The sequence below is a fragment of the Triticum urartu genome, chromosome 7A, assembly GCF_056163025.1.
Source record: "Triticum urartu cultivar PI428250 chromosome 7A, HENAU_Tu73, whole genome shotgun sequence".
In the NCBI taxonomy this organism is placed as follows: domain Eukaryota; kingdom Viridiplantae; phylum Streptophyta; class Magnoliopsida; order Poales; family Poaceae; genus Triticum; species Triticum urartu.
In genome coordinates this window covers 720813811-720838797 of record NC_141879.1, presented here as the reverse complement: position 1 = coordinate 720838797, position 24987 = coordinate 720813811, and the positions used below count along the sequence as shown (strand labels likewise).

The 24987-nt window shown below is 51.3% G+C and overlaps 2 protein-coding genes across 2 annotated transcripts; one reads left to right on the top strand and one right to left on the bottom strand.

Annotated features, from left to right (window-relative positions):
• Positions 1 to 6738: 6738 nt before the first annotated feature.
• LOC147962212 (salt tolerance receptor-like cytoplasmic kinase 1) lies at positions 6739 to 7380 on the bottom strand. Its single transcript, XM_087534093.1, has one exon. It carries the CDS (start codon positions 7378 to 7380, stop codon positions 6739 to 6741), a length of 642 nt encoding a protein of 213 aa, XP_087390219.1.
• A 3402-nt stretch (positions 7381 to 10782) lies between these two features.
• Positions 10783 to 11774, top strand: LOC125519438 (uncharacterized). The gene is made up of 2 exons (XM_048684247.2): positions 10783 to 11081; positions 11251 to 11774. The coding sequence occupies exons 1-2, from the start codon at positions 10839 to 10841 to the stop codon at positions 11476 to 11478; spliced, it is 471 nt and encodes a 156-aa protein (XP_048540204.1). The 5' UTR covers positions 10783 to 10838; the 3' UTR covers positions 11479 to 11774.
• Positions 11775 to 24987: the final 13213 nt, after the last annotated feature.

Sequence of the window (24987 nt, the reverse complement as noted above, 5' to 3'; positions counted from 1 at the left end):
CTATAGAGATAGATCAAGATGCTTGATAAATTTTTTCAATGAGTACATACCTTGACAAGATTTTGAAGTAGTTCAAAATGCAAAAGTCAAAGAAGGAGTTCTTGCCTATGTTGCAAGGTGTGAAGTTGAGTAAAGACTCAAAACCCGACCACGGCAGAAAATAGAAAGAGAATGAAAAGTCATTCCCTATGCCTCAGTCATAGGTTCTATAAAGTAGGCTATGCTGTGTACCAGACCTATTGTGTATGTCACCATGATTTTGGCAAGAGGGTACAATAGTGATCCAGGAATAAGGATATGTTTCTCTGTTATGAAGGTGATAAAGATTTCATCATAATGAGATACGTCCATGCAAGCTTTAACACTGATCTCGGTGACTATGAGTCTCAATCTGGATACATATTAAAAGTGGAAGCAATTAGCTAAAGTAGCTCCATGCAGAGCACTGTAGACATAAAAATTTGCAATATACATACGGATCTGAATGTGGCAGACCCGTTGACTAAACTTCATTCACAAGCAAAACATGATCACATCTTAGTACTCTTTGAGTGTTAATCACATGATGATGTGAACTAGATTGTTGACTCTAGTAAACCTTTGGGTGTTGGTCACATAGTGATGTGAACAATTGGTGTTAAATCACATGGCGATGTGAACTAGATTATTGACTCTAGTACAAGAGGGAGACTGAAGAAAATATGCCCTAGAGGAAATAATAAAGTTGTTATTTATATTTCCTTATATCATGGTAAACGTTTATTATTCATGCTAGAATTTTATTAACCGGAAACTTAGTACATGTGTGAATACATAGACAAAACAGAGTGTCCCTACTATGCCTCTACTTGACTAGGTCTTTAATCAAGGATGGTTAAGTTTCCTAACCATAGACATGTGTTGTCATTTGATGAACGGGATCACATCATTAGGAGAATGATGTCATGGAAAAGACCCATCCATTAGCATAGCATTATGATCGTTTAGTTTTATTGCTATTGCTTTCTTCATGACTTATACATATTCCTCTGACTATGAGATTATGCAACTCCCGAATACCGGAGGAACACCTTATGTGCTATCAAATGTCACAACATAACTAGATAATTATAAATATGCTCTACAGGTGTCTTCGAAGGTGTTTGTTGGGTTGGCATAGATCAAGATTAGGATTTGTCACTCCGTGTATCGGAGAGGTATCTCTAGGCCCTCTCGGTAATGCGCGTCACTATAAGCCTTGCAAGCAATGTGACTAATGAGTTAGTTATGGGATGATGCATTACAGAACGAGTAAAGAGACTTGCCGGTAACGATATTGAACTAGGTATGATGATACCGACGATCAAATCTTGGGCAAGTAACATACCGATGACAAAGGGAACAACATATGTTGTTATGCGGTTTGACCGATAAAGATCTTCGTAGAATATGTAGGAGACAATATGAGCATCCAGGTTCCGCTATTGGTTATTGACCGGAGATGTGTCTCGGTCATGTCTACATAGTTCTCGAACCCATAGGGTCCACACGCTTAACATTCGATGACGGTTTGTATTATGAGTTATGTGTTTTGATGAACCGAATTTTGTTCGGAGTCCTGAATGAGATCACAGACATGACGAGAGTCTCAAAATAGTCGATACATAAAGATTGACATATTGGAAGGTTATGTTTGGACACCGGAATGGTTTCGGATAGGTTCGGGCATTTTTAGGAGTACCGAGGGGTTACCGGAACCCCCCGGGGGATTAATGGGCCTTCATGGGCCCTAGTGGGCGAGAGGAGGTGGCGACCAGGTGGAGGCGCGCGCCCCCAAGCCCCACTTTCCTTCTTATCCTCCCTCTCTTTCCCCCTTCTCCTTCTTGGAATAGGAAAGGGGGGGCGAATCCTACTTGGACCGGGAGTCCAAGTAGAACTCCCCCCCTTGGCGCACCACACCTTGGCTGGCCTCCTCCTCCCCCCTCCTTTATATACGTGGGAAGGGGGCACCCCAAAGGCACACAGGTTGATCTTTTAGCCGTGTGCGGTGCCCCCTCCACAGTTACACACCTCGGTCATATCGTTGTAGTGCTTAGGCGAAGCCCTATGTCGGTAACTTCATCATCACCGTCACCATGCTGTCGTGCTGACGGAACTCTCCTTCGGCCTCAACTGGATCAAGAGTTCGAGGGATGTCATCGAGATGAACGTGTGCTGATCGCGGAGGTGTCGAACGTTCGGTACTTGGATCGGTTGGATCACGAAGACGTTCGACTAGATCAACCGTGTTACTAAACGCTTCCGCTTTCGGTCTACGAGGGTACGTAGACACACTCTCCCCTCTTGTTGCTATGCATCTCCTAGATAGATCTTGCGTGATCGTAGGTAATTTTTTTAAAATACAGCGTTCCCCAACATCCTTGAGCCCGATGGAGAGCTTCAATCGACTTAGGGGATACCCGCAAGGAGGCTTGCCATGACCTGGGGGGTTGGCGCGCCCCTTGCCTTGTGGAGCCTATGGGTCCCCTCTTTTGTTGATTCTTGCGCTAGAAAATCATATATATTACATAAAAAATCTCAGTAAAATGTTATCATGTTTCGACTTCATTTGATATGGATTTTTCTGCGAAATAGAAAACATGCAAAAAATAGGAACATTCACTGGGTACTAGGTTAATATGTTAGTCCTATAAATCATATAAATTTTCACCAAAAAGTATGTGGATGTAGTAAAATATTGCCATGAAACAATCAAAGATTATAGATACGACGGAGACATATCAGCCTCTCTTGATAATTCTTCTTCCTGTATTTTATATTTATTCCAAAATAAATCTCCCTAAACTTTTAGGCCATTTGGATCTTCGAGAATAACTATCTCTGCTGTAGCTCTTTTCAGATCCAGAATTCTAGCTGCCGGCAATTTCCCACTGCATGTATATCTTGTATAATAAGAGAGAAAAGGCATTATAATTGCATCATAGAGTGAAATATTATTTTAAAACAATATAAATTATAGTAAAAAGCATGATGCAAAATGGACGTATCAGTAATTGGGTAACTATGAAATTAACTTGTTAGCTTGTTTATTTGTCTTAGCAGATGGAGGGTTATGTGGTGTACTATGGGAAGAATTCGGGAGTCTATGATTCATGGGAGAAACGCAATGAGCAAGTGGTCTGTTAAGAGAACAACTGCTACAAAGGATATAAAACTAAAAAAGAAGCAGAGTATCGTTACTCCAACTTCGTCCACATAGAGAAAATCAACTATGTAATATGCAAGACTGTGGACGAGTAAAGACTTTGATAACCTTTATCGAGTTCATTGTCATTATGGTGTTGTTTTTATCATGAGGTCGTATATGTACGTAACATGCAACATTTCGGAGCATTCGCTGAGAAGGCTATGTGTACTTACTTATGATGTTATGTTCATTGTACTCTTATGCGTACATCTATTTGGATTATTGTTATGGTAAAATGTGTTGCTTCTAAACTTTGACACATCTACTGTAATGCATATGATCGAAATATGGTAATTAATCTTTAATGCCTGGTTTTGCACTGGAAGCTTTCCTGGCCGGACCGATAGTTGTGGCGGGGACCCCACACTAACAATATATCCTATTGGCGGGCGTCTAAACAAGTCCGCCATTACAGAGCGCCCGCCACTAATGCGATATGAGCAATGGCAGGATGTTAGTGGTGGGCGCCCCTGAGAGCCTGGCCCGCCACTGCTGGGCTCTTTGCGTCCACCACTGTTAGGCATTACTGTAGTAGTGGTTAAATCCATCATTTGCTAGGACAAACCTAAAATTACGACAATCATCTGCAAATTCATATTTCTCATCAAATTTATTCCATGTCTCGGAATCTGCTGGATGCCATAGAACTCCATGTTGCATGGTGCGCCCTTCATCGTGCCATCGAGCTAGAGTTGTTGTTTCTTTTCACATGGATATCCTTTTTAGCCAATCTTTGATTGGAAAGTATCTCAGAACTTTCATTTGCGTAGCTCTCTTTGTTTCCTCTTTACTTAATTTGGTTTCGGGCATTTTATCTTTCCACCCAGAAGCCTTGCATTTGTAGCAAAAATCATCATTTTCTATCTCTTTCCAGAACAACTCACAGTTATTTGGGCAGGCTTGAATTTTCTGATAGCCTAATCCAAACTTCAATATGATCTTCTTGGTCTCGTAAATTTTTTGGCGCAGATCTTTACCTTTTGGAATAGCTATGTGCAGAATATTAAGTAGATCTCTGAGTGAATTATCTGACCATTTGTTTATGGATTATGTGTTGAACAAAAGCGCAAGGATAACTGAGACGATTCACATCCTCCCCACAAAGGCTTCTCTGTATCTTGAATTAATTTGTACAGTGCTTCTGCTCCTTTAGTTGCTCCATATGGAACTGAATTTGAAAAATATGTACTATCACTCATAGGGATTCACCATCATATATTTTCCTAATTGAATCCAAAATCATTTCATGCATATTAGATTTTCCGTTAGTTTCGGTTTGTGGTTGTTGATCATCATTGTGTTCGGATGAAGACTCACTGTGAAAAAACCCATTTATCATAGCTTTGAAGCATATCATTCCGCATCAAATGGCCACAGACATCATCCCTTGATAGTAGTGAAGTGTGACATCGGACATGGACATAGGATCATTGTTTCTGCTGGTATATTTTTATATGCAAACTCGAGAAATTCATTTACACCAACTAAGTATTGTGTAATTTCTCTTGGAAACTGCCATAGTATTTGGGTGGATTCAAAATCCATTGCACACTGCATAAAAATAACATATATTAATGCAGTATTTTGAAAAGAGGAATATATTAATATCACAGAGATACCATTACACCCAGCTTCTCCACCAACAAGAAGTCACAAAAACATCCAGGATGCACACATCCTGAAAAGAAAAGAAAAAAGAAAGGAAAAAAATGGCCTCGCCAAAGTGACCAACTCCCCTCAGCATCAGTACCCAACCACCACCAAAGACAGCACCCGGAAAACATAAGAGACCTCTAAAAGTGATGCCTTCAAGAAGGAGACATTGAACAAGCGCCCCGTCTCCCGATCCAAGATCATAGGTTTTCACCCTAGAGAAAGACCAAACTCTCAAAACAATACCTTTAATAAGGCAATTGCCATGCACAACCAATGAAGGACAAACCTTAGATTTTCATCCTGAAAGCCATGACTTGGCACCCGAGGAGCACCCCCAATTGACACTGGTACTAACGAAATATATCAAACACCCGGCTGATTCCATCTCCTTGAAGGCCCCCTCCGCCTTACTGATCCTCCAATCTTAGTCTTCAAGACATTCTCCGCCATTGCCTGTGCCATGGAAATAGAGATGCCGACATGTCCCATGGTGTCAACAAAAAACAGAACTTCGCGCCACACCCTCCTGGAGCCATGTAGGCTGATATGGACGCGCACGACCGGATACTATCGGATCCAGATATTCTTGGGCAAGATGTCCGGCAATAGTTTCGGAACACGTCGAAGGCCAGATCGAGGAGGATCGTTGCCGTGATGCAACAAGAGCACAAGGACCGCCACCACACGGTTGCCTCCAACATGCTGATGTAATCGATGCCACGATGGAGGACACCGGCCCTCGCTGCCCACAGCCCGCGACTCCTAGCGCTAGATCCGACGGAACCGGCACCAGCTACCCTGCCATCATGCAGCGCCAGCCCGCCCCGCCACCTTCACCACGCAGCCGCCGCCGTGTCCACGCACCGTCGCACCCAAGGCCCGGCCGACACCGCCGCAACACTCTGCGGGAGGGCCATGCTCCCAGCCCGCTCGCCATGTCCCGTGCTGTAGCCACTAGGGGAGGAGGGATAAGGGGTGCCGCCGACGCCAACGCCAGCTAGGCTTCGCCCGACAGATCCCTCCGGCGACGGCGAGGGGAGTAGGTGGCAGGGAAGAGGTGCGGGCGGCGGCTAGGGTTTCGCCCAGCCGCATGTGGGAGCGACCTAGGGGATCTGTTTTCTCTGGGTGATTTGTTTTTCCTCCACGGTTAATCTAGTCAAGTCAAAGTTCCAATATTGCTGCAGTTTTAACTATGAAAGAATTTCAAAAGCTTAGTTATTCAACATGTTCGTGTCTACTGATTCAGTCGTGCTTCTATACCTAATATTAAAGAACGGAGCCTTTTCTGGTTCTCCATAAGTCATGTTTTTATATCTGTTGATTTTATGTAAATCGTAAATATTGATGGTTGAGATTTAATGGATCTACGATAACTGTTCAGACCAAAATAGGGACCAATTGATTTTCTACGCTAAAGTTTCCTACACGATGGGTTCGCTGGCACACATGCTAAGTTGGCTTGGGTGATGTAGTTGTGCGTTGATGGGCTTTCACGGAACGCAGCCATGCATGGTCTTTTATTTATGTGTTAGTTTTCGAGAAAAAAATCTATATTTCTTCTATTCATCATTTGGTTTCAGACAAGCGCATCCCATCGTCTGTAGGAGTTCGTATGCAATATATCCACATGTTTTAAATACCTCTTCCAAATCAAAACAATATCTTGGTAATAAGCCATAGCGGAAGGCGGTTTCGACGCAGTGGCACTAAAGTGGGACGGTACGCGGCCGCGCCGACACCGGCGCCATCATATGGCTTTCTTCCGTCCACGTGATGGACCTCGCCACCTTTTGCACGATGGTCGCCCGCACCGGCGACCGGCGCCTCAGCTGTGTCGCAACGCGAACGACGGCAATCTACGCGCCATCGGCTTCCTCCACGGCGGTGTGGTCGTCGCCTAGCCTGCCATCCACGAGCCCCGCCACACCGTCCATGGTCACGTGCGGCAGCACCTTCGCCGCTAGGTACTGGTCGTTGCCGTCCAGGCCTTCCGCTCCGGCAGGCATCCGGCTAGCCAGTGATGGCCTCGAGCAGCAGCACGCGAAGCCATACACATCAGACTTCTTGGACACGATGCCCATGCAGAGGAAGAAGGGGCCCATATAGCCCACGGCGGTGGCCGAGAAGGTGCCCTCGCAAGCCGACCCCGGTTCGCAGAGCTGCACGCGACCGTCGCCATCCACAAGCATGTTGGAGGATGAGACGCCACTGTGCACCATGGAGATGTCGTCGTGGGGGTGCTCCAGCGCAATGGCCACGTCGTTGAGGACGCGCATGCGGTGGCGCCAGGTGAACGGTTGCGTGGTGCAGTGGAGCTGGTCAGCCAGGCTGCCGCCGGGCATGTACTCCAGCACCAGCGCTCCCCACGGTGCCTTCCATCCCCGACGATGTTTCGCGGCCCAGTTCCTAGATCCGACCAATCCTATGCATAAATGGTTAGGAATATGCGGGAAGGTGTATGGATCTGATGCACAACGTGAATCTCGGATGTCGGCCATCATATCCATTTCAATCATATTAGTGTTCTAAAGTTTTGATTTTGAAATATTCCCTTGCGTAGGCGCCCTCGCAAGAAAAATGAAGGGTGTGACATGCAGTGGCGAGCTCATTGACGTGGGATTAACCATGTTCGGATGCGTTGTGCTCAGGAAAACACCGCTATCATCGTCGGTGAGGGTGGCAAGGAGGATAGGCACTAAAGGTGGGGTGACGTGTTGAAATATATGACATGGACCTGTTGAGAGTTTTGAGTTATGCTTATTGTGCAAGAGGCGAGATAAATTCTTTCTCCGTGGGCATATTTGCTAGTCCTAGTAATTACTAATTAATGAGAAGATGCGCAAGTCCCCAAAGCAGTTCGCCTTACAACCTTAATCACCAAGTAAGAAATATCATTACATAAACCCCTAGCACAAACTAAGTCTGTTTAAGGGCATGTACAGTGAAGTCTACTCAGCTGTCTATAACAACTACCACGTCATAAATTTATCTAGGTGGAGGAGAGAGAATGAGGTAAGAGAAGGAGGGTGTCTGTAGTTTTGCAGACGGTCGGTATCCCAAAAATATCGATCGTTATCGATAGACTTTTGCCGTTATACGTGCGCACCGTCGGTAATTTTCTGTTTGTGCCCACGACCCAGCCGAACCGCTGAATCTCCTGCTCCACAAGTCCAATCTTTTCCTCCTAACATTCTCAAAAAGAGGAAACCTTTCCTCCTAACAGACAGCAAAAGAGTTGGTCCATTGTAGAGGAAATTTTTAGTGCTGTCTAGAGCTGACATGGAGCGTTGTTATAGACAGCAGGTGTCTACACTAATGTACATGCCCTAACACAACCATCATTTGATAACTATGCTGAGCCTCTCTTACGCAAACAACAAAGGATCAATCTGGATCTGTCTTAAAAGAATAGCATGGGAATTCAATGTCCACCAAAATGAAAAGATCCCGCAACTCCTAGTAGCTAGTAAAGAAACCAAACAATAGCAAGGGAGCCATTAGAATGCACATACATGAATAACTGAAATAACTGAAAGCAACTACTTGATTATTAGTGGTATGCGATCGACCAGATGCATCATTTTTCTTCTGTACTTCACAGAACAAGGTTGGGGTGCCGTCAGTTACCACGTATCCACAAAGAAACAAATACGGTGCAAGACTAGAATTCTTGTGGAACACACTAAGCTAAGCTTCATGCTGCATTTCAACTCCAAAGCACTAAATATCAACATGGAACTAGCTCCACATGAAGGAATGATATCAACAAATCGATTGCTCGCTGCACTGAACTGAGAAGGAAGATACGAGCAAGGGAGATCCACACCACGCAGTCGACGGCGCCTAGCTGGCGCACGAACCAGCTGTTATACAAGAAAAGGGTTCATTCTCATCTTGTCCTTCTTATTCAGATTTGGATAAAAAAAATCAACACTGGATTCAGGGTACTACTTGCAGATTCTCAAAGTCGTCGTTTAGTTTAGCAGACATCTGTTATATTTTTTAAAGACTCTTCATTGTAAGCTGAGAGCTTTTCGTTCAATATGCCGAGAATCTCTACTATTAAAGGGGGATCGAACGTCGTGATGGTTCCATCTCTCCTCGTTCGATCCCCCCGCCTCGTACGACAGCCATCAGGCGGCCCCTCGTTCAATCTCCTCTCCCACCCCCTCGTACGAGCCCACGCATGCAACGAGCAACCCTCCCTCCAACCTAGCCCACCGATCCTCCAGGCCCCAACCACGTTCGGAAAGAAATTCCCAAGACCCACGAAGTCGCGAACAGCCCCCCACGCCCCATTCTCCCCCACATCGCTCCCAATCACGTCTCTCGCCAAACCTGAGAAATTTCGCCACCGCGGGTTGTCTAATGTCTTTATTTCTAAATTTGTTTTCCCGTGACAAGCAATCACTGCTTAACTTTGACAATAGTGCAATCTTTAGGCAACCAGAAGAGAGGACTAGCTAGCCCACTATTTTATCCAGATTCATTGTGCTAACTGCTAACTGAAGAAGTTCTGAGCTACTCCCTCCGTCCCATAATGTAAGACGCTTTAGTGTCAAAAAACATCCTACATTATGGAACGGCGGGAGTATCATCTAACTTGGCTATTATAGAGTTATTTTTATAGCCCATGTTTTGATTTTCCCACATATTGAACATTTTACTGCATGTCACATTAGGAAAATATGTGTTCTACTTTACTTGCATCTCTTTCCAAGAGGTTTAGTCTATTGCACCCTTCTTTTTGAGTAGGATGATGCAGAGGCTCATCAACAATTGTAGAGCTAAAGGCAACATGAATCATGGATGAGATTTATGGAGAAGGAAAAAGTATGTGCACTGTGATTATTTTATGGAACGAACGCTTTTAGCTGGAGGGGTTGTTAGGGCCACGAATGCTGGTTCGATTTTTTTCGGGTAATGAAGGTTCTAGATCCTCAAAAGGCTGATCGCGCATTTGTGGAGAATAGTGGGACAACTAGCAAGGTTGGATCAGCGTTGACGACCAACAACAATGGTGACGGGCGTACAAATTTATTGTCCCGTGGCAACGCACAGGCACTCAACTAGTGTTTTCTAAGACGAGCACCTTTTTTCACATACTCGGCCTATCAGCTGTTAAGCTGAGTACCCTTTCTTTATCAAGCATCCACCACTCAGTACTCGTCTAGAACTAAACCGAGTACCACGTTTTACACTGGGTGTACGTCGGGCCACACGGCGACATGTGAGTTTTTTTTTAGCGCGTCGACGTGTGAGTTTTCATGTAGTGTGTCTAGATAACTTTTGATCATGATCGTTGAAAAAAAATGCCCAATTATGTTTGGGTTGATTACAATTTTTATATAGTTAATGCTTTGAATATAAGTATTGAGATGCGCATGTTGATTGTTTATGATTACAATTCAAAATAGCAGCCAAACAACATATGGCATTTATTTAAAAGATCCCCTGACGGCCAAACAAGAAAATTGGACTTGAAATCCAAATCCCACCAAATGAAATCCTCCGAGGAGCGAGTTTTCATACATTTCCACCGAATGAAATGAAAACCTGGGTGCCAAGTGAGCTGTGCAGAAACTGCATTTCATTTGATTTCAACCAAATGAAATGAATCGAAGGTGCCAAACAAAGCTGTAAATGAATTTCGTTTATCCATGCATCATTCCCCCGGTTCCCCAAATTTCGAATTCCGTCTCCCTCAGCCAAAAACGATCCAGGAAAAGAAGAAGAGAAAAGAGAATAGGAAGTTAGCGCATCCACGTAACGGAGATCTAGATCGTGCATGCATGGTAACTGGACACACGCACGCACGAGCGTTGTGATTGGAGGATTTGACCCTCCCACGGATCGCGCCCCACATATAAAGGAAGGAAACCCGCGCCCTCGACGCCCATCCAAATCCAATCCACCAATCGAAGCAGTTCCGATCCAGCGCCAAAATAACACGACGATGGCTGCAGTTGGTTCCCCGTCGCCGGCCGACGACCTGAGAAGAAAAGAAGAAGAAGAAGAAGTAAAGAGGAGGATACGATGCGCGCTGTGGAACATAGGCACGTCGTGGCCCCTCAAGGCCGGGATCAAGTTCCCGATCAGCCGCGTCGGCCGGTACCTCAGGCAGGGCCGCTATGCGCGTCGCGTCGCGGCGCTGGCCCCCGTCTTCCTCGCTGCCGTCCTCGAGTACCTCGTCGCCGAGGTCACAACCGATCCGATTCCTTTCCCCTCCCTTCCTCCCTCCTCGACCAAGTGATCTTCTTCTCCTCGTGTTCCACTTCCACGCCACGGATGACGACTTTAATTGAGCGGCCGGCTTCCTTTCCTTTCTGGCGGGCTTTTCTTGAATCGCATCGCATGCATGCATGCAGGTCCTGGAGATGGCCGGCAACGCGGCCAAGGACAACAAGAAGAAGCTCATCACCCCTCGCCACCTGCTTCTGGCCATCCGCAACGACAACGAGTTCAGCAGGCTGCTCGCCGGCGTCACCATCGCCCAGGCCGGCGTCGTACCCTACATCAACCCCGTGCTGCTCCCCAAGAACAACAAGACCGCCCACAAGGCCGGCAAGTTCAAGTCCTCCAAGACTCCAAGTTAAACAAGTCCGCCGCCGAGGAGTAGTACGTACGCTGCATGCATGTAGTACGTGTTGCCGAGTTTCATCCTGTATCTATATGTAATAAATGGTTCATGCATGCTTTCTCTTGTCTGTCGGTAGTGTCCTTCTGATTCTCGGTAGTATATATAGTATGTAATGGTTCATGGTTTCTGTTCATCCTGTACTCCTGTATCTTGTATCCTATGTAATTACTAGGACATACGCCCATGCGTTGCAACAGAAGAAAAAAATTGACGTTGGGCGAGCGCAACTCATTCGCATTTCGCTATGATAAAGTTGCTAATTTTATAAAAAAAACTTGGTAGGTAGGTGTCCACTGTCTTTTTTAGAAACATTGACATTATCCATCCACCTATCTGAACAGTGAAAACATGAAATATATATATGAATATGGTCATATTCTGCATGAGCCAACCCCTGATGCTTATATGGAATTATGAATCACCACATGCAAAATGGAAGTTGAGCAAATTTCTATATTATATGATCCCGCAAACATCATTTGCAACTGACAACTATATTATATTAAGGATATAATAATGGAAGTTGAGCAAATTTCTATATATTCCACCATCTCATCACCGTCACCGGGGGAAAGGAGTCTTCACAAACATCCACTCTGGCCAAAAAAAGGTTAACAAAAAAGTCACTTTCTCTACACCTCGGCCACCTAGCTTGTGTGGACTTCAAATATGAAAATGGAGGGTGACACAGGCATACACACACTCTTCATTTAAGTCATGGCAACGGAGGTCGACGCACACACCGGAAATTAGCATCGTTGGCTAACGGCTCTATAACAATGGTTGTACTATGCGTATGATAATCATACGACGATGCATGTGGGCCATCAGTTGCGCTTGATGCACGGTCCTGATGTACGCCGTATGGAGTTCGGACAGGTTTCTGTCGTACACACAACATTTTCGCTATAACCTCCCGTTCATCGTTGCCCATATCCATCTCGATCTACTCATCTTCTCTGGTTCGCCTCCTCATTCGTCTCACACCTCTCATGCCCCCGCCCAGAGCCTCCCAGCGATGCCTCCCCTGACGTACTCCTCCTCTTTCTTCAGTACAGGGACTTGTCGCACCAATATTGAATCTCTTTCCTAATTTCAACAAAATATTAAGTAAAACAAATATTTGCTAGGCGAACGACACAGGGAGGAATGACCAAAAGGAAAAATGCAATTATTCAGTTCAACCATCAATTCCCAAAATCACTATGCCAGTAAAAAAGGTAAGTTTATTTTTATAGAAAAAATATTTTTATTACTCAATGATTGTTACATCATTAGCTAAAAGAGATACATGCTATTTAGGTGCATTGTCCAACAAAGTTCAAGGGGCAGTAAATTTGGTTTCGCTAGCATCCTCATGGGCCACAATATTTGCTTCCCGAGGGAAATGTTCAACCTTCCAAAGAAATCTTGAAGAACTTTGTGTGCATATATATGGTAGCAGTCCTCATGAATCAAGTTAGTACCTTGCATGAAGTCACTGTATTCTTTGTCCAAAAAGTTATTGTCTTGACTGCTACTACTATCTATGTTGGCAGTGCCATCAGCAGCGGTTTGAACCTCCATACTTTCACGTGGTTAGCCACAAAATGAAACATAACCACATTAGGTAAATAGATAAGTATGTGTCAAAACAGGAAAATAAACTACACCTAGTCTACCAAGAAATTAATCCACAAGATACAATATATTTAACTAATTTAGGTATAGTAGTAAATGAATCCCATTGGATTCATTCTTTATTTGCCACTATGAAATTCCCGCGGATCCCTTGTAGACTACAAGATGTTGTATTAATAATATACAAAAGTAACATGTACACAAAAATTGATAATCTCCCAAGCCTTGAAGAGACGCTTCAGAACAACTTTTTTAAATAGCAATCTCTAGTATATATTGAGTAGGGTTATCTTAAGAAGAAGTACTCCACCTCATGTCTTCTTCCTATAAATCCCACAAAATGGGAACAAAAAGGCTGATGCTTGAAAAGAGAGGGTCGGCAGGGCCATTGAAGTGCAGCTTCACGTCAGTTTTGCAATAGAATGTGGTTTGAGTGAATTTATCATCTTTAATCTGCTTTAGCTTACCATTTGTAACGAATATAGTTCACCATAATTTAACACTACACAGGAACTAAGCTGAGCAAAAGTTTGTGTCTAGTGCGTACCTGATGCATTGAGCTCTGGATTGTACTGCATAAATGTACAGACACAAGGCATAAACTGGTTGGTCTTTCTTCAAGCAACAACTGATACAATCAGGCTATTTGCAACTTGTAAACATACATGCAGAGTCAAACAAATAGACTTCCGATTGAAGCCAACCCGGTCCAGGTGAAACATAAGTTAATAGAGATAATCCCCATGAAATCAAATGAATAGCGGACCCTCGCTGACTCTTCGGCCGTCAACGCCGACAGCTTGATACATCATGTACACTTGTTTTAGGTGCAGATCCAACATCAGATACACTTGTTTCTTCATTATGATTATTTAAATAGTGGTAAGAGTTTCATCTGAAAATTCACAATCCATCATAGCATAACATCGAACAGGATGTGGGCGAATGCTCATGAGTAGGACTCGCGGAATTTGGGAACAACAATTGGTGATTGTTAGTGATGAAAACACAAAAGAAATATTAGTTGTTAGTGATGAAAACACGAATTAAAGAATCAATGGAGTACTTTGGCCGTTGCAAGTCCATATATGAGAGAGAGAGAGAGAGAGGGGGGGGGGGGGGGGGGGATGGATAGCAGCTAGCTCAGTCAACAATGGTAGCTATCGCTACTTCCTGCTCCTGCTGGCTGCTAGTCACCGCTCATGTGCCTCAAACACCTGCACATGTGGCCAACAAAAAATCGGAGAGATGAGATGACAGAGAGCAGAGAGCATGAGGATGAGAGCAGGAGATGTACTGTTCCGCCACAGCAGCTCGAGCGCCGTCAGCAGCCGCACACACCAGGCTCTCAGGCCACCGCCCTGCGCACACATCAAGCTTGGTCGGGAGGAGGACCAGGACGTCCGCGCGTCCCCTTCAAGCCGGTGGCCAATCCGGTATGGGCTGTAGCTGGGGTGCAGTGGAGGAGCACGAGGTCTTCACCCGGTAGTGCCGTTATCCATCCAGCCGACGCCAAGCAGGGGCACTGTGGTCTCCAAATCTATTAAGATCGCGGCGATGTATGAGGGGGCCGACGAAGGAGCCGAGCGTGGCCGTGGGAGCGCGAGCACGGAGAGCAGTGGTCCGACTACAGCCATGTGGGATCAAAGCCGCCGACGGCGATGTTGCTCCGGCCGTAATCGATAGGCAGCGAGAGCACACCAAGCACAGCTTCTCCCGCGAGAGGCACAGCAACCTGGCCATTTGCTGCAGCGCCGCCACGATCTGGTCCAGCGGGGGAATCGGCAATTGAGCTTGTTTTTCCTTCAGGGACCTGACACCCGAGTCCTCTTTATACGTGCCTTGACTTGTGAGTTGCTAAAGAGACAAAGGAGTCCACGCCGGGCACTCCATGGGCGCATGGTGGAGAAGAATTCATGTTATAGTAGCTGATGACAAAGGACGACGACGATGTTGATGTTTTTTTTTTGAGTGGTAAACCAAAACTTTATTGCAAAGTAGCAGCTCGGTTTACAGGAATAACAAACTGGTGATGGGTAAACCCAGCCACAAATGACGACGCTGATGTTAAGATGCACTGTTTGGTAGAGACCGAGGCCCAATACAACGATTTTTTTCTGTGCCCTGGTGGACGTGATGTACCAACGAAACGTTTTCTACATGCAAACGATGCGACTTTGATCCCAGGGGCACTGTTTTCTACATGCTAACCAAATCACCCCGCTGTCCTCTCTTCTCTCCGCAAAAAAACCCCGCACGCCCCATTTCTGAAGGCCGCGTCAACTGCTCGGCCCCCACTGCCGACGCCGCCAACCGCTTGCCCCGCCCCACCTTCTCGCCGCGCCGCCGTCGCTCGGCCCCGCCGCCCCACGATTTCTTTTCACTGTGGTTTCCTTTTTTCCCGTGGAGAGGTTCCAAAGCCACCACGCGTTCGATCTGGAACTAGACGAGGGGTTGCCACCGCCCCGTTCCTCGCGCCGGCCGTGGAAGAGAGAGGGAGAGAAGCGGTGCCAGCTGTGGTGGACCTAGACCAGTGCTTGCCACCGGCCCGTTCATTGCGCCGGTCATGGAAGATAGAGAGCGAGATCGAAGTGAAGCGCAGCGGCGGCGCAGGCCGTCGCCTCCTTAAGCGCGACCTGGAGTCCTGGACGTCATGGGCCGGGTGTGGTGACCTGGCTGTGGCCGCCGTCGACGCAGGGCCGGTCCTAAGATTTTGGGGACCCGGGACGAAAGTATGATAGAGGGGCCCTTTTATAAGCATCACGGCAATAGTAGCTAATATACGTTCATATGAAATGTTACCAATAAACACTTGAACGTATTCAAAATCAATTTGTGTTGAATAACTTGTAAGTATTACCTTTAATTTCTTTTAACATTCATCAGTGGAAAGTTACTTTTGAAGGGTTGCTATCGAACCCATCCAATGATTTCTTCTTGATACAGTTCGTCCATGACAACTAACTATCATCGACTCATCATGTAGCTTCATCGAAGAAGTAATATGAATCTGAAAATTTTGTCAACCGCTCCTCTTGGTGATTTTATCAAATCACCATCATGTTTCCCTTTTCCTTTTTTGCTATCACATGCATACTTTCTAGATGACATGATAACATGGTGTGTTGAAAAAAAATGCATTGTGTTTGTGAAGGCAAATTATTTGATTAGTAAAAATGTTGATAGTTGCTTTTTGCTAATTATTATTGAAGGTAAATTATATATATGAAATAGGGAATAGTATTATGATTGTTGAGGGCCCAATTTCTCACACAGATTACGCCCTTTTACTCATCCGGGGGCTGTAATAATGATATACCTGGGGATCGATCGGATTGCCATTAGCGATGATACGATGCAGACCTCCCGCGGGATCTAGAAGTCGACGTAGGTGTGCGCCGCGCCAGCAGCTCTGTAGAGTGGAGACAGGGGGCGCTGGGCGATGACAATTGCCACGGCCTGGGTGGATGCGTCCATTGCCTGCAGAACTGTCTGCCGGCTGCAACGGCTTGAGGCAGGGAGTTCGTGACCAACGGGACAAGGGTACAGGAAATTATGGATTGTCACGAACTCAGGTATAACGATCATAAGGAAGACGGGATGAGATGATTACGTTAATTTACTTGTTGGCTGCTACGCAAGTACCTTCCTTTCTCTGTACCTTTAGTTGGGCTGCTTATTCTTCTAAAGAGATGCTAAGGGCCTACGGGCTATCAGCTTACAAAATACCTGGGGACATATAATTTCGTCAACAAGCAACGATGGTAATTTACTGTACATGGCATCGGGAGCAGAGAAGAAATATGGAAATAGAACATCACCGCCGCTCAGTTGAGTGGTTAAGGAAATTGGATGCCCATGCAAACTTCTCCAGCTTCTCTTGTTCCATTTTAGGTTTTCTTGGAGCTGCCCCGCCCCGCACCTAGGCTAGGCCCCGCTCCGCCACGCGCCGCTGGCCACTCCGGCCGCGGCGGCCACCGCCCCAGCGACGCTGCCCCGCCCGGAGGGCCGCTGCCGCCCATGCCGGCCCCGCCACCGCCCCGGGATCCCGCATCCCCGCCAGCCAAGCATCAATGCTCCGTTCTCGGGGGTGGATCTGGATCCCCTGGATCTTCCGCGGCGCCATCCTCTCCCTGTTCTCCGGCCGCGCCAGTGTGGGGTGTAACACCCCAAGAAGGAGGAGAGGGAAAGGGGATCCAGATCGGGGGATGAGGGAGAGAGTGACTTGGAGAGGAAGGAGGAGGATTGATTGCAGAGGAAGGATTTGGGTATAGAAATGTCTACGCACGCATACCCCTCACGGCCACAGGCGGCCACTCTTTAACGTACACACATGCAGCCACTTGGCTGGCCAGCTGGCTGGGCCCACCCGCCAGCTCTAGGACACACTAACCCGCTGGTTAGGTGTGACATTCCTCCCTCCTTAAGACTGTGCATCGCCCTCTTCGTCTTCAACATCATCGCCAGCGTCTTCTTCCTCCCAGAGCTCCGCAGAAGGAAAGCGATGACGAAGAACGTCGTAGTTCTCCCACGTCGTTGGTGCGGAGTCCCCAGCTCCCCATTGTACCTTGATCTGTACCACGGGCGCGTTCCCCAGCTTCATCATGCGCCGGTCCAGGACACGTGTGGGAGAGAGACCGGTGGTGGAGAGGTCGGGCACCTTGGGCAGCTCAATGTACACCGGCGTGAAGTCCGGTGTGAATGGCTTCAACTGCGAAACGTGGAAGACGGGGTGGATCTGGCTCTCTGGTGGCAGGTCGAGCTTGTACGCGAGCGAGCCAATCTTCTCGATGATCTTGTAGGGCCCGAAGAACTTGAACGCAAGCTTGGCACACGGGCGATTGACCACCGAGCGCTGCGCGTAGGGCTGGAGCTTGAGCAGCACTTGTTCCCCTGCCTGGAAGTGGCGCTCGGTGCAATTGCGGTACGCGTTCTTCTTGAATCGACGCTGCGCGCGCTCCAGCTGGGCGCGTATGTGCGCGTTGTGCGCCGCCCAGTCCATCTCTTCGCCGGCGGCTGTCGACGCCTCCCAGGACGCCATTGCGCCCAGATTGGCTTCTTTGCCGTAGAGGACCTTGAAGGGCGTACCCCGAAGAGAAGCGTGGAATGTGGAGTTGTACCAAAACTCTGCCATGGGCAGCCAGCGGCGCCATTTGTGCGGCGAGTCGTGGACCGCGCAACGGAGATACATCTCCATGCACTGGTTTATGTGCTCACTCTGGCCGTCCGTCTGGGGGTGGTAGGCCGTCGAGTAGAGCAGTTTGGTACCGGCTCCGGCGAGGAGCTTGCGCCAGAGGTGACTGGTGAAGATCCTGTCGCGGTCGGAGACGATGGAGGAGGGGATGCCGTGCAGCTTCACCACGTTGTCCCAGAACGCCCGCGCCACTTGCGTGGCGTTGAATGGGTGGTGGAGAGGGACGAAGTGCGCGAACTTGGTGAAGCGGTCGACGACCACCATGATCGTGTCGCAGCCCTCCGAGCGCGGCAGGCCCTCGACGAAGTCCATGGTCAGATCCTCCCAGGGCGCGGCCGGAATTGGTAGTGGGGCCAACAGCCCCGGCGACTTGACGTGCCCGTGCTTGGCCTGCTGGCACACCGCACACTGCTGCACGAACTCGTCGACGTCGCGCTTGAGGCCGCGCCAGTCGAAGTGTTTGCGCACACGCTGGTAGGTGGCGGTGCTGCCAGAATGGCCTCCCACGGCGCTGCAGTGCAGCGCGGCGATGAGCTTGGTGCGCAGAGCAGCATTGGCACCGATCCAGAGGCGCCCTTGGCGTCGGATAGTGCCACGGTAGAGCTCGTAGCTGTGCTCGTCGGGGCTGTGCAGGGCGAGCTGCTGCAGCCGCTCTTGTGCGTCCGCATCGGTGGCGTAGGAGTTGATCACCTCCTGCATCCACGCTGGCTGGCACACCGAGAGCGCGGCCACCTCGAATTGCTTGCCCATGCGGGAGAGCGCGTCTGCGGCGCCATTGTCCAGCCCGCGTCTGTACTGGAAGCGAAACTGGAGTCCCGCCAGCTTTGCCATGGCCTTGCGCTGAAGCTCTGTTTCCAGGTGATGTTCCCCAAGGTTGCAGAGGGATTTGTGGTCCGTGATGATGTCGAAGGGGCCGCGCTGCAAGTACCGGCGCCACTTGTCAACGGCCATCATCACGGCGAGGAACTCTTTCTCGTAGGAGGAGAGCTTCTGGTTGCGCATGCCCAGCGCCTTGCTGAAGTAGGCCACCGGGTGGCCATCTTGCGCCAGCACTGCGCCAACGCTCGTGTCACAGGCGTCCGTCTCGATCGTGAACGGGCGCTCGAAGTTGGGCAGCGCCAGGACCGGCGTGGTGACCATGGCGCTCTTGAGCATGTCAAATGCAGTTTGCGCCTGCTCGGTCCAGGAGAAGCCCTTCTTGGTGAGCAGCTGCGTGAGCGGCTTGGCGATGATGCCGTAGTGCGGCACGAATTTTCTATAATAGCCGGTGAGGCCCGGAAACCCGCGCAGCTCCGTGGCGTTCGTTGGTGTTGGCCACTGCTCCATGGCCTGTGTCTTCTCCTTGTCCGTGGCCACACCCTCTTTGGAGATCACATGGCCGAGGTAGTCGATGTGGTCGCAGGCGAACGTGCACTTGGATTCTTTGACGTACAGCTGGTGCGCTCGGAGCAGCTCGAAGACGATGCGCAGGTGCTCCAAGTGTTCCTCCATCGTCTCGCTGAAGACCAAGATGTCATCCAAGAATATGATGACGAACTTGCGGACATACTTACCGAAGATGGCATTCATTAGACACTGAAAAGTGGCAGGTGCGTTCGTGAGGCCGAACGGCATGACCCTGAACTGGAAATGCCCATGATGTGTCTTGAACGCTGTCTTGGCCTCGTCTTCCTCCCGCATCCGGATCTGATGGTAGCCCGCCCGCAAGTCCAGTTTGGAAAACACCGCTGCATCGGCCAGCTCGTCCAGCAGCTCGTCGATGATGGGGAGGGGAAATTTGTTCTTGACCATGGCATCGTTGAGGCGACGGTAGTCGACGCAGAATCGCCAGGTGCCGTCCTTCTTCTTCACGAGCAACACTGGCGCGGCGTAGGGACTGACGCTATGCGTGATCACACCAGAATCCAGCATCTCCTTGACCTGCCGCTCGATCTCGTCCTTCTGGAGCGGCGAGTAGCGGTACGGGCGCGTGTTCGCGGGGACCGCGCCCTCCACCAGTGTGACGGCGTGGTCGTACTAACGATGGGGAGGGAGCCCTTGCGGTGCCGCAAACACGTCAGCGAATTCCTCGAGCAAGTCTGCCAGTGGTGTTTGACTTGGGCCTTTGCGAACCTGGCGCGCTGGAGGGCCATAGGTGTCCACCATGGCCATGGCCCAGACATCGTTGCCGGCGATCATCTCGCGCAGCTCCTCGGGACTGACTGCCTTGAGCGTAGTAGCCGGTTTGGTTGGGACACCGCGGAGCGTGACCTCTTCGCCGTCGTGCAGAAACTTCACCCACTTGTCTTGCCAGTGACATGTCATGGGGCTGTGCTGGGCGAGCCAGTCCATGCCCAGAATGCCGTCGTACGCGCCGATCTCCAGCTCAGGCATGGGTGTCTCGAAGGTGTGGCCCTGCATCCACCATTTGAGGCCAGGCACGATGCGGTTGCAGGTGAGTTTGTCACCGTTGGCCACGCGCACCTCGGTCGGCAGCAATTCCTCCGTGGCGAGACCGAGGCGATCCACGAACGCCTTGTTGACGAAACTGTGGGTGATGCCCGAGTCAAGCAGCAGGAGCATGACCTGGTTCCCCACCAGTGCGCGCAACTTGATTGTCGTCACCGAATCCGTGCCGTCGAGCGCCTGCGACGAGAGCAGACAACACTCTGGTGCGTCCGCGGCCAAGGCAGGGGGTTGCGCCACCGGGCCCGGTTCGTCGAGCAGTTGCAGGGCATGGATGGTGTCATCCGAGAGCTCCTCCCCGTGGTCTCCCATGTTGATCGTGAGCAGTTGCGCGGGCTGGGCGCAACGATGCTCTCTGGAGTAGCGGTCGCCGCACTTGAAACAGAGGTTGTTTGCGCGACGAAAATCGTGTAGTTGCCGCTCCCGCGCGTACTCGTCTCGTTGGGCGCGAACGGCCGCGGCCGCGGCGCGCTGTGGCGGTGCCGCTGCGGTTGTTGTTGGTGGTGGTCGGCCCACGGGTGTGATACGGGGTCGCGCGCGGGTCGTGCCCAGCTCTTCCTCTTGGATGCGCGCGAGCACCAAGGCGCGCGTGATGCTTGAGGGTGCTTGGAGGCGCACCGGGGCATGCAGCTCGTCCTTCAGGCCAAGGAGGAACTGCGTCACGAAGAATTTGGTGTTGATCGACGGATTGAGCACGAGCAAGTGGTACATCTGCTCGTCGAACGCGGCACAGTACTCGGCGACTGTGCTTGTTTGGCGGAGCTGGAGCAGCTTGTGCATCACCACCTCAAATTCGTCGGCACCGAACTCCTCCAGAATCGCCGACGTGAAGACGTCCCATGTGATGTTGCGATGCGTCTGGCGAAACAGTTGAAGCCAGTGCGCCGCCTGGCCGTCGATGTAGAGTGCCGCGGTGGTGACCCACTGGTGGGCAGCCACTTTGTAGAGCTCGAAGTAGGCGAGGCAGCGATCCAGCCACAAGTATGGCGCCGTGCCGTCGAACTTGGGAAAATCATGCTTCGGGGGCTTGTGGTAGTCGTTGTTGTTGTAGCCCGTCGGAGACGCGGTCGGCGCGGCGACAAATCCGCCCTGTGGTGGCACGGGAAGGAGAGGTGGGCGGTGGTCGCCCAGGCGCGCGTGCGAAGATGACGGGCGTGCCGGATCTGGGACGGGGCGCGTCGACGGGGGCGGAGGAGGAGGGGGCGGTGGAGGTTGCTGCTGTTGTTGCGCGTGCTGGTGAGGATGCGTGGTGCCCGAGCCCGACGGAGAAGCCGATCCCTCCACCGTCTTGCGCGTGAGGTCGAGGTCCGCCTGGGTCAGATCAAGCTGCCGGGAGAGGCCGCGCATCTCCTGCGAGATCTGCGCGTTGAAGGCGGCCTGGAGCTCGGTCTGCTTCTCGTGTGCTAACTTCTGGTCGTCGATTATGGCGAGCAGCGTCTCCAGCATCTTGGTGATGTTGGTGTTCCCCTCGTCCATGGCGGCGAGAACTTGCCGCGTCGCTGCCGAGGCCTTGGAAGGAGCCGTTGTCCTGCTCGGAAAGGTTGTCGAACCCCGTGACGGATTTTGCGCGGCTCGCCGAAGCAAACCACACCGGCGCGGTGGATGTTACCAACTCCTGATCCAGCAAGGAAGAAAAATTTTGGCGGAGGATGGCTCTGATTACCAGTTGTAACACCCCAGGAAGGAGGAGAGGGAAAGGGGATCCAGATCGGGGGATGAGGGAGAGAGTGACTTGGAGAGGAAGGAGGAGGATGGATTGCAGAGGAAGGATTTGGGTACATAAATGTCTACGCACGCATACCCCTCACGGCCACAGGTGGCCACTCTTTAACGCACACACATGCAGCCACTTGGCTGGCCAGCTGGCTGGGCCCACCCACCAGCTCTAGGACACACTAACCCACTGGTTAGGTGTGACATGGGGGACGCCCCTGCAAATCCTGCCGCAGGGTGCTGACCTCGAGGGTGCCCCTTCCCCCGGACCGATGGGTCTCGACGCCCCCCCCCCCACTAGAGCAACCCCGGCTTCGATCCATTGTAGTTGTGCCCTCCCCGCCGCCCGTTTCGGGGCCGACCGCCATTGATGAAGGATGGACTCGCTACCAATGCCGCAGGAGCAAGAAGGCCAGCAGGCGTCCGCCGGGCAACCTAGGACGCCATCGCGGGCCCGGATCTGGGCGCTCCCCTCCCTCACCGGGGCGCGCGGCCTTCTTAAGGAGATTCAAGGGCCTCTCCTTTCGCTGCCTTAGCCCTCACCACTGCCACGTCGACTGCCACGACCCCCTCCATTGCATCATCTGCAAGCTCTCGGGCCACCTCGGCAGGGAGTGCCCCAAGAACAAGAGAAGCCGGGCTGTGGGCGAGCAGCAAGTCCGTCCGGTGCGGGAACGCCTAGTGTTCCCCGCCGGCCATCCACCGCCCCCGATGGCCCCGGTGAACGCCGCCTGCATCGACCACTGGCGCCGGCCAAGAACCAGCCATAAGGTGATCGCTTCCACCCTGGAGATGGAGCAGCAGGTCTTCTTGCTACAGCAGCACGCGGTGGTGGTCACCGTGATGAGCAAGCTGCACGCGGCCAGCCCCCTCTCCATCGGTCGGGCCATCGAGCGAGAGTTTCAGATCCCCATGCACCTCCTCCACGTCACCAGCCACGATCCCGAAGACTTCTTCGTCCACTTCACCATGCCGGCGCACAAAGATCTCGCCGTCTGTCGCGGATCGATCACCGTGGACGGCGTCTCCTTCCTCCTGGAGCCGTGGAGGGAGGACACGCACGCGATCCACGACACCTGGATGCTCCACGTTCGTGTCGTCATGGAGAAGCTGCCAATGCAGCTGTGGACCCTGGAGGGCGCAAAGGAGGCGCTGGGCGACAAGGTGATCATCTACCGCCTCGACAGCCGCACTTTCGAGCGCGCGGACACGAAGCTCTTCGCCGTCTGGGTGTGGGTGTGGCAGCTCCACCACATCCCCACCAACAGGATGCTTTGGAAGCACACGCAGGGTGCCGGTAGGGTGGAGGAGATGATCGGCTTCTCGTCGCCGAGCAGGGCAGTCGCATCACCACCTGACCTGCTCCGCTGGGATGTCCTGGTGCACATCGACCGCGTTGAAGACTGGACGCCGCTCTCCCCCCGCTACTCGCACTCTGGGCAAAGCGGTCTCCCCTCCTCCTCCGACGACGACCGTCCGTACCCGCGCTACCCTCATGCGGGCGGCTGGGTGGCAGGCGTGGAAGATGGCAGGCCATCGCAGGACTCGGGGCCGTGCCTGCACCCTCCCGCGCAGGTGGCGTCCTCGGGCTGCAAGGGCATGCCGTCGGTTGGCCACAGGCGCAGCCACGACGGCGACGATAGCTAGAGGAGGTCCTGGAAGGACACACTGCTGGGACGGAGCCGCAGCAAGGAGCCAGCCACGCCCCGCCCACGGAGCGCCACCGCAGCCGCACACCCACGTCGCGGCACAGCCGGAGCCGCCCCCGCGACGGATGCCAGGGCCACGCTGCCAAGAAGGGCAGAGCCGGGTCCCGGGCGGCGTCCTCCTCTGGGACGGCTGCTGCCCCGCCAAACCCGCTGCTAGCGCCGCCCCGGCCCCTGCCAAGGGCTAAGGGCGGGCCATCGAATGGCGGCGACCCGGTGGCGGCCTTCTTCGATGAGGTGGGTAGGGAGCTGCCCCCTCCCCCACGGGTGGACCCGAGAATGACCGCGGTGGACAAGGCTGCTGCGGCCACCGTCGACAAGCCACTCTGCTTTGACGAGAACGCAGACACGGCCAGCAACCTCGACGACGGCATAGACATGGGCCCGGCCCTCTCCCTCGCCCAGCACAACCCTGGAGCGGCCATGACGCACTCCCTGCAGCTCGGCGCGGTCACCTCCCAGGTGTGCCACCTACAGCTCTCTGACGCCGGTGGTTGTGGCGCCCCGCCAGGCCAGCTGTTCGCCACCCCGGTGCCATCCGTGCTAGGGAAAGCCCCGGCTTGCGCCAAGATGCCGGCACACTCCAAGCCTGCAGCACCACCGTCCCGCCAGAGTGCTCGTCAGGCGGCCAACCCATCCACTGTCCCGGTCAGCCAGAGGGCCACGCTTCGCATCGTGCACGGCCTGGGCATCCTGGTACCAGAGGAGACCATGATGGCCAAGGCTGCTGAGGCGCTGATCCGCCGTTTCGACGAGCCGCTCTCTGACGACGACATCAAGGCCATTG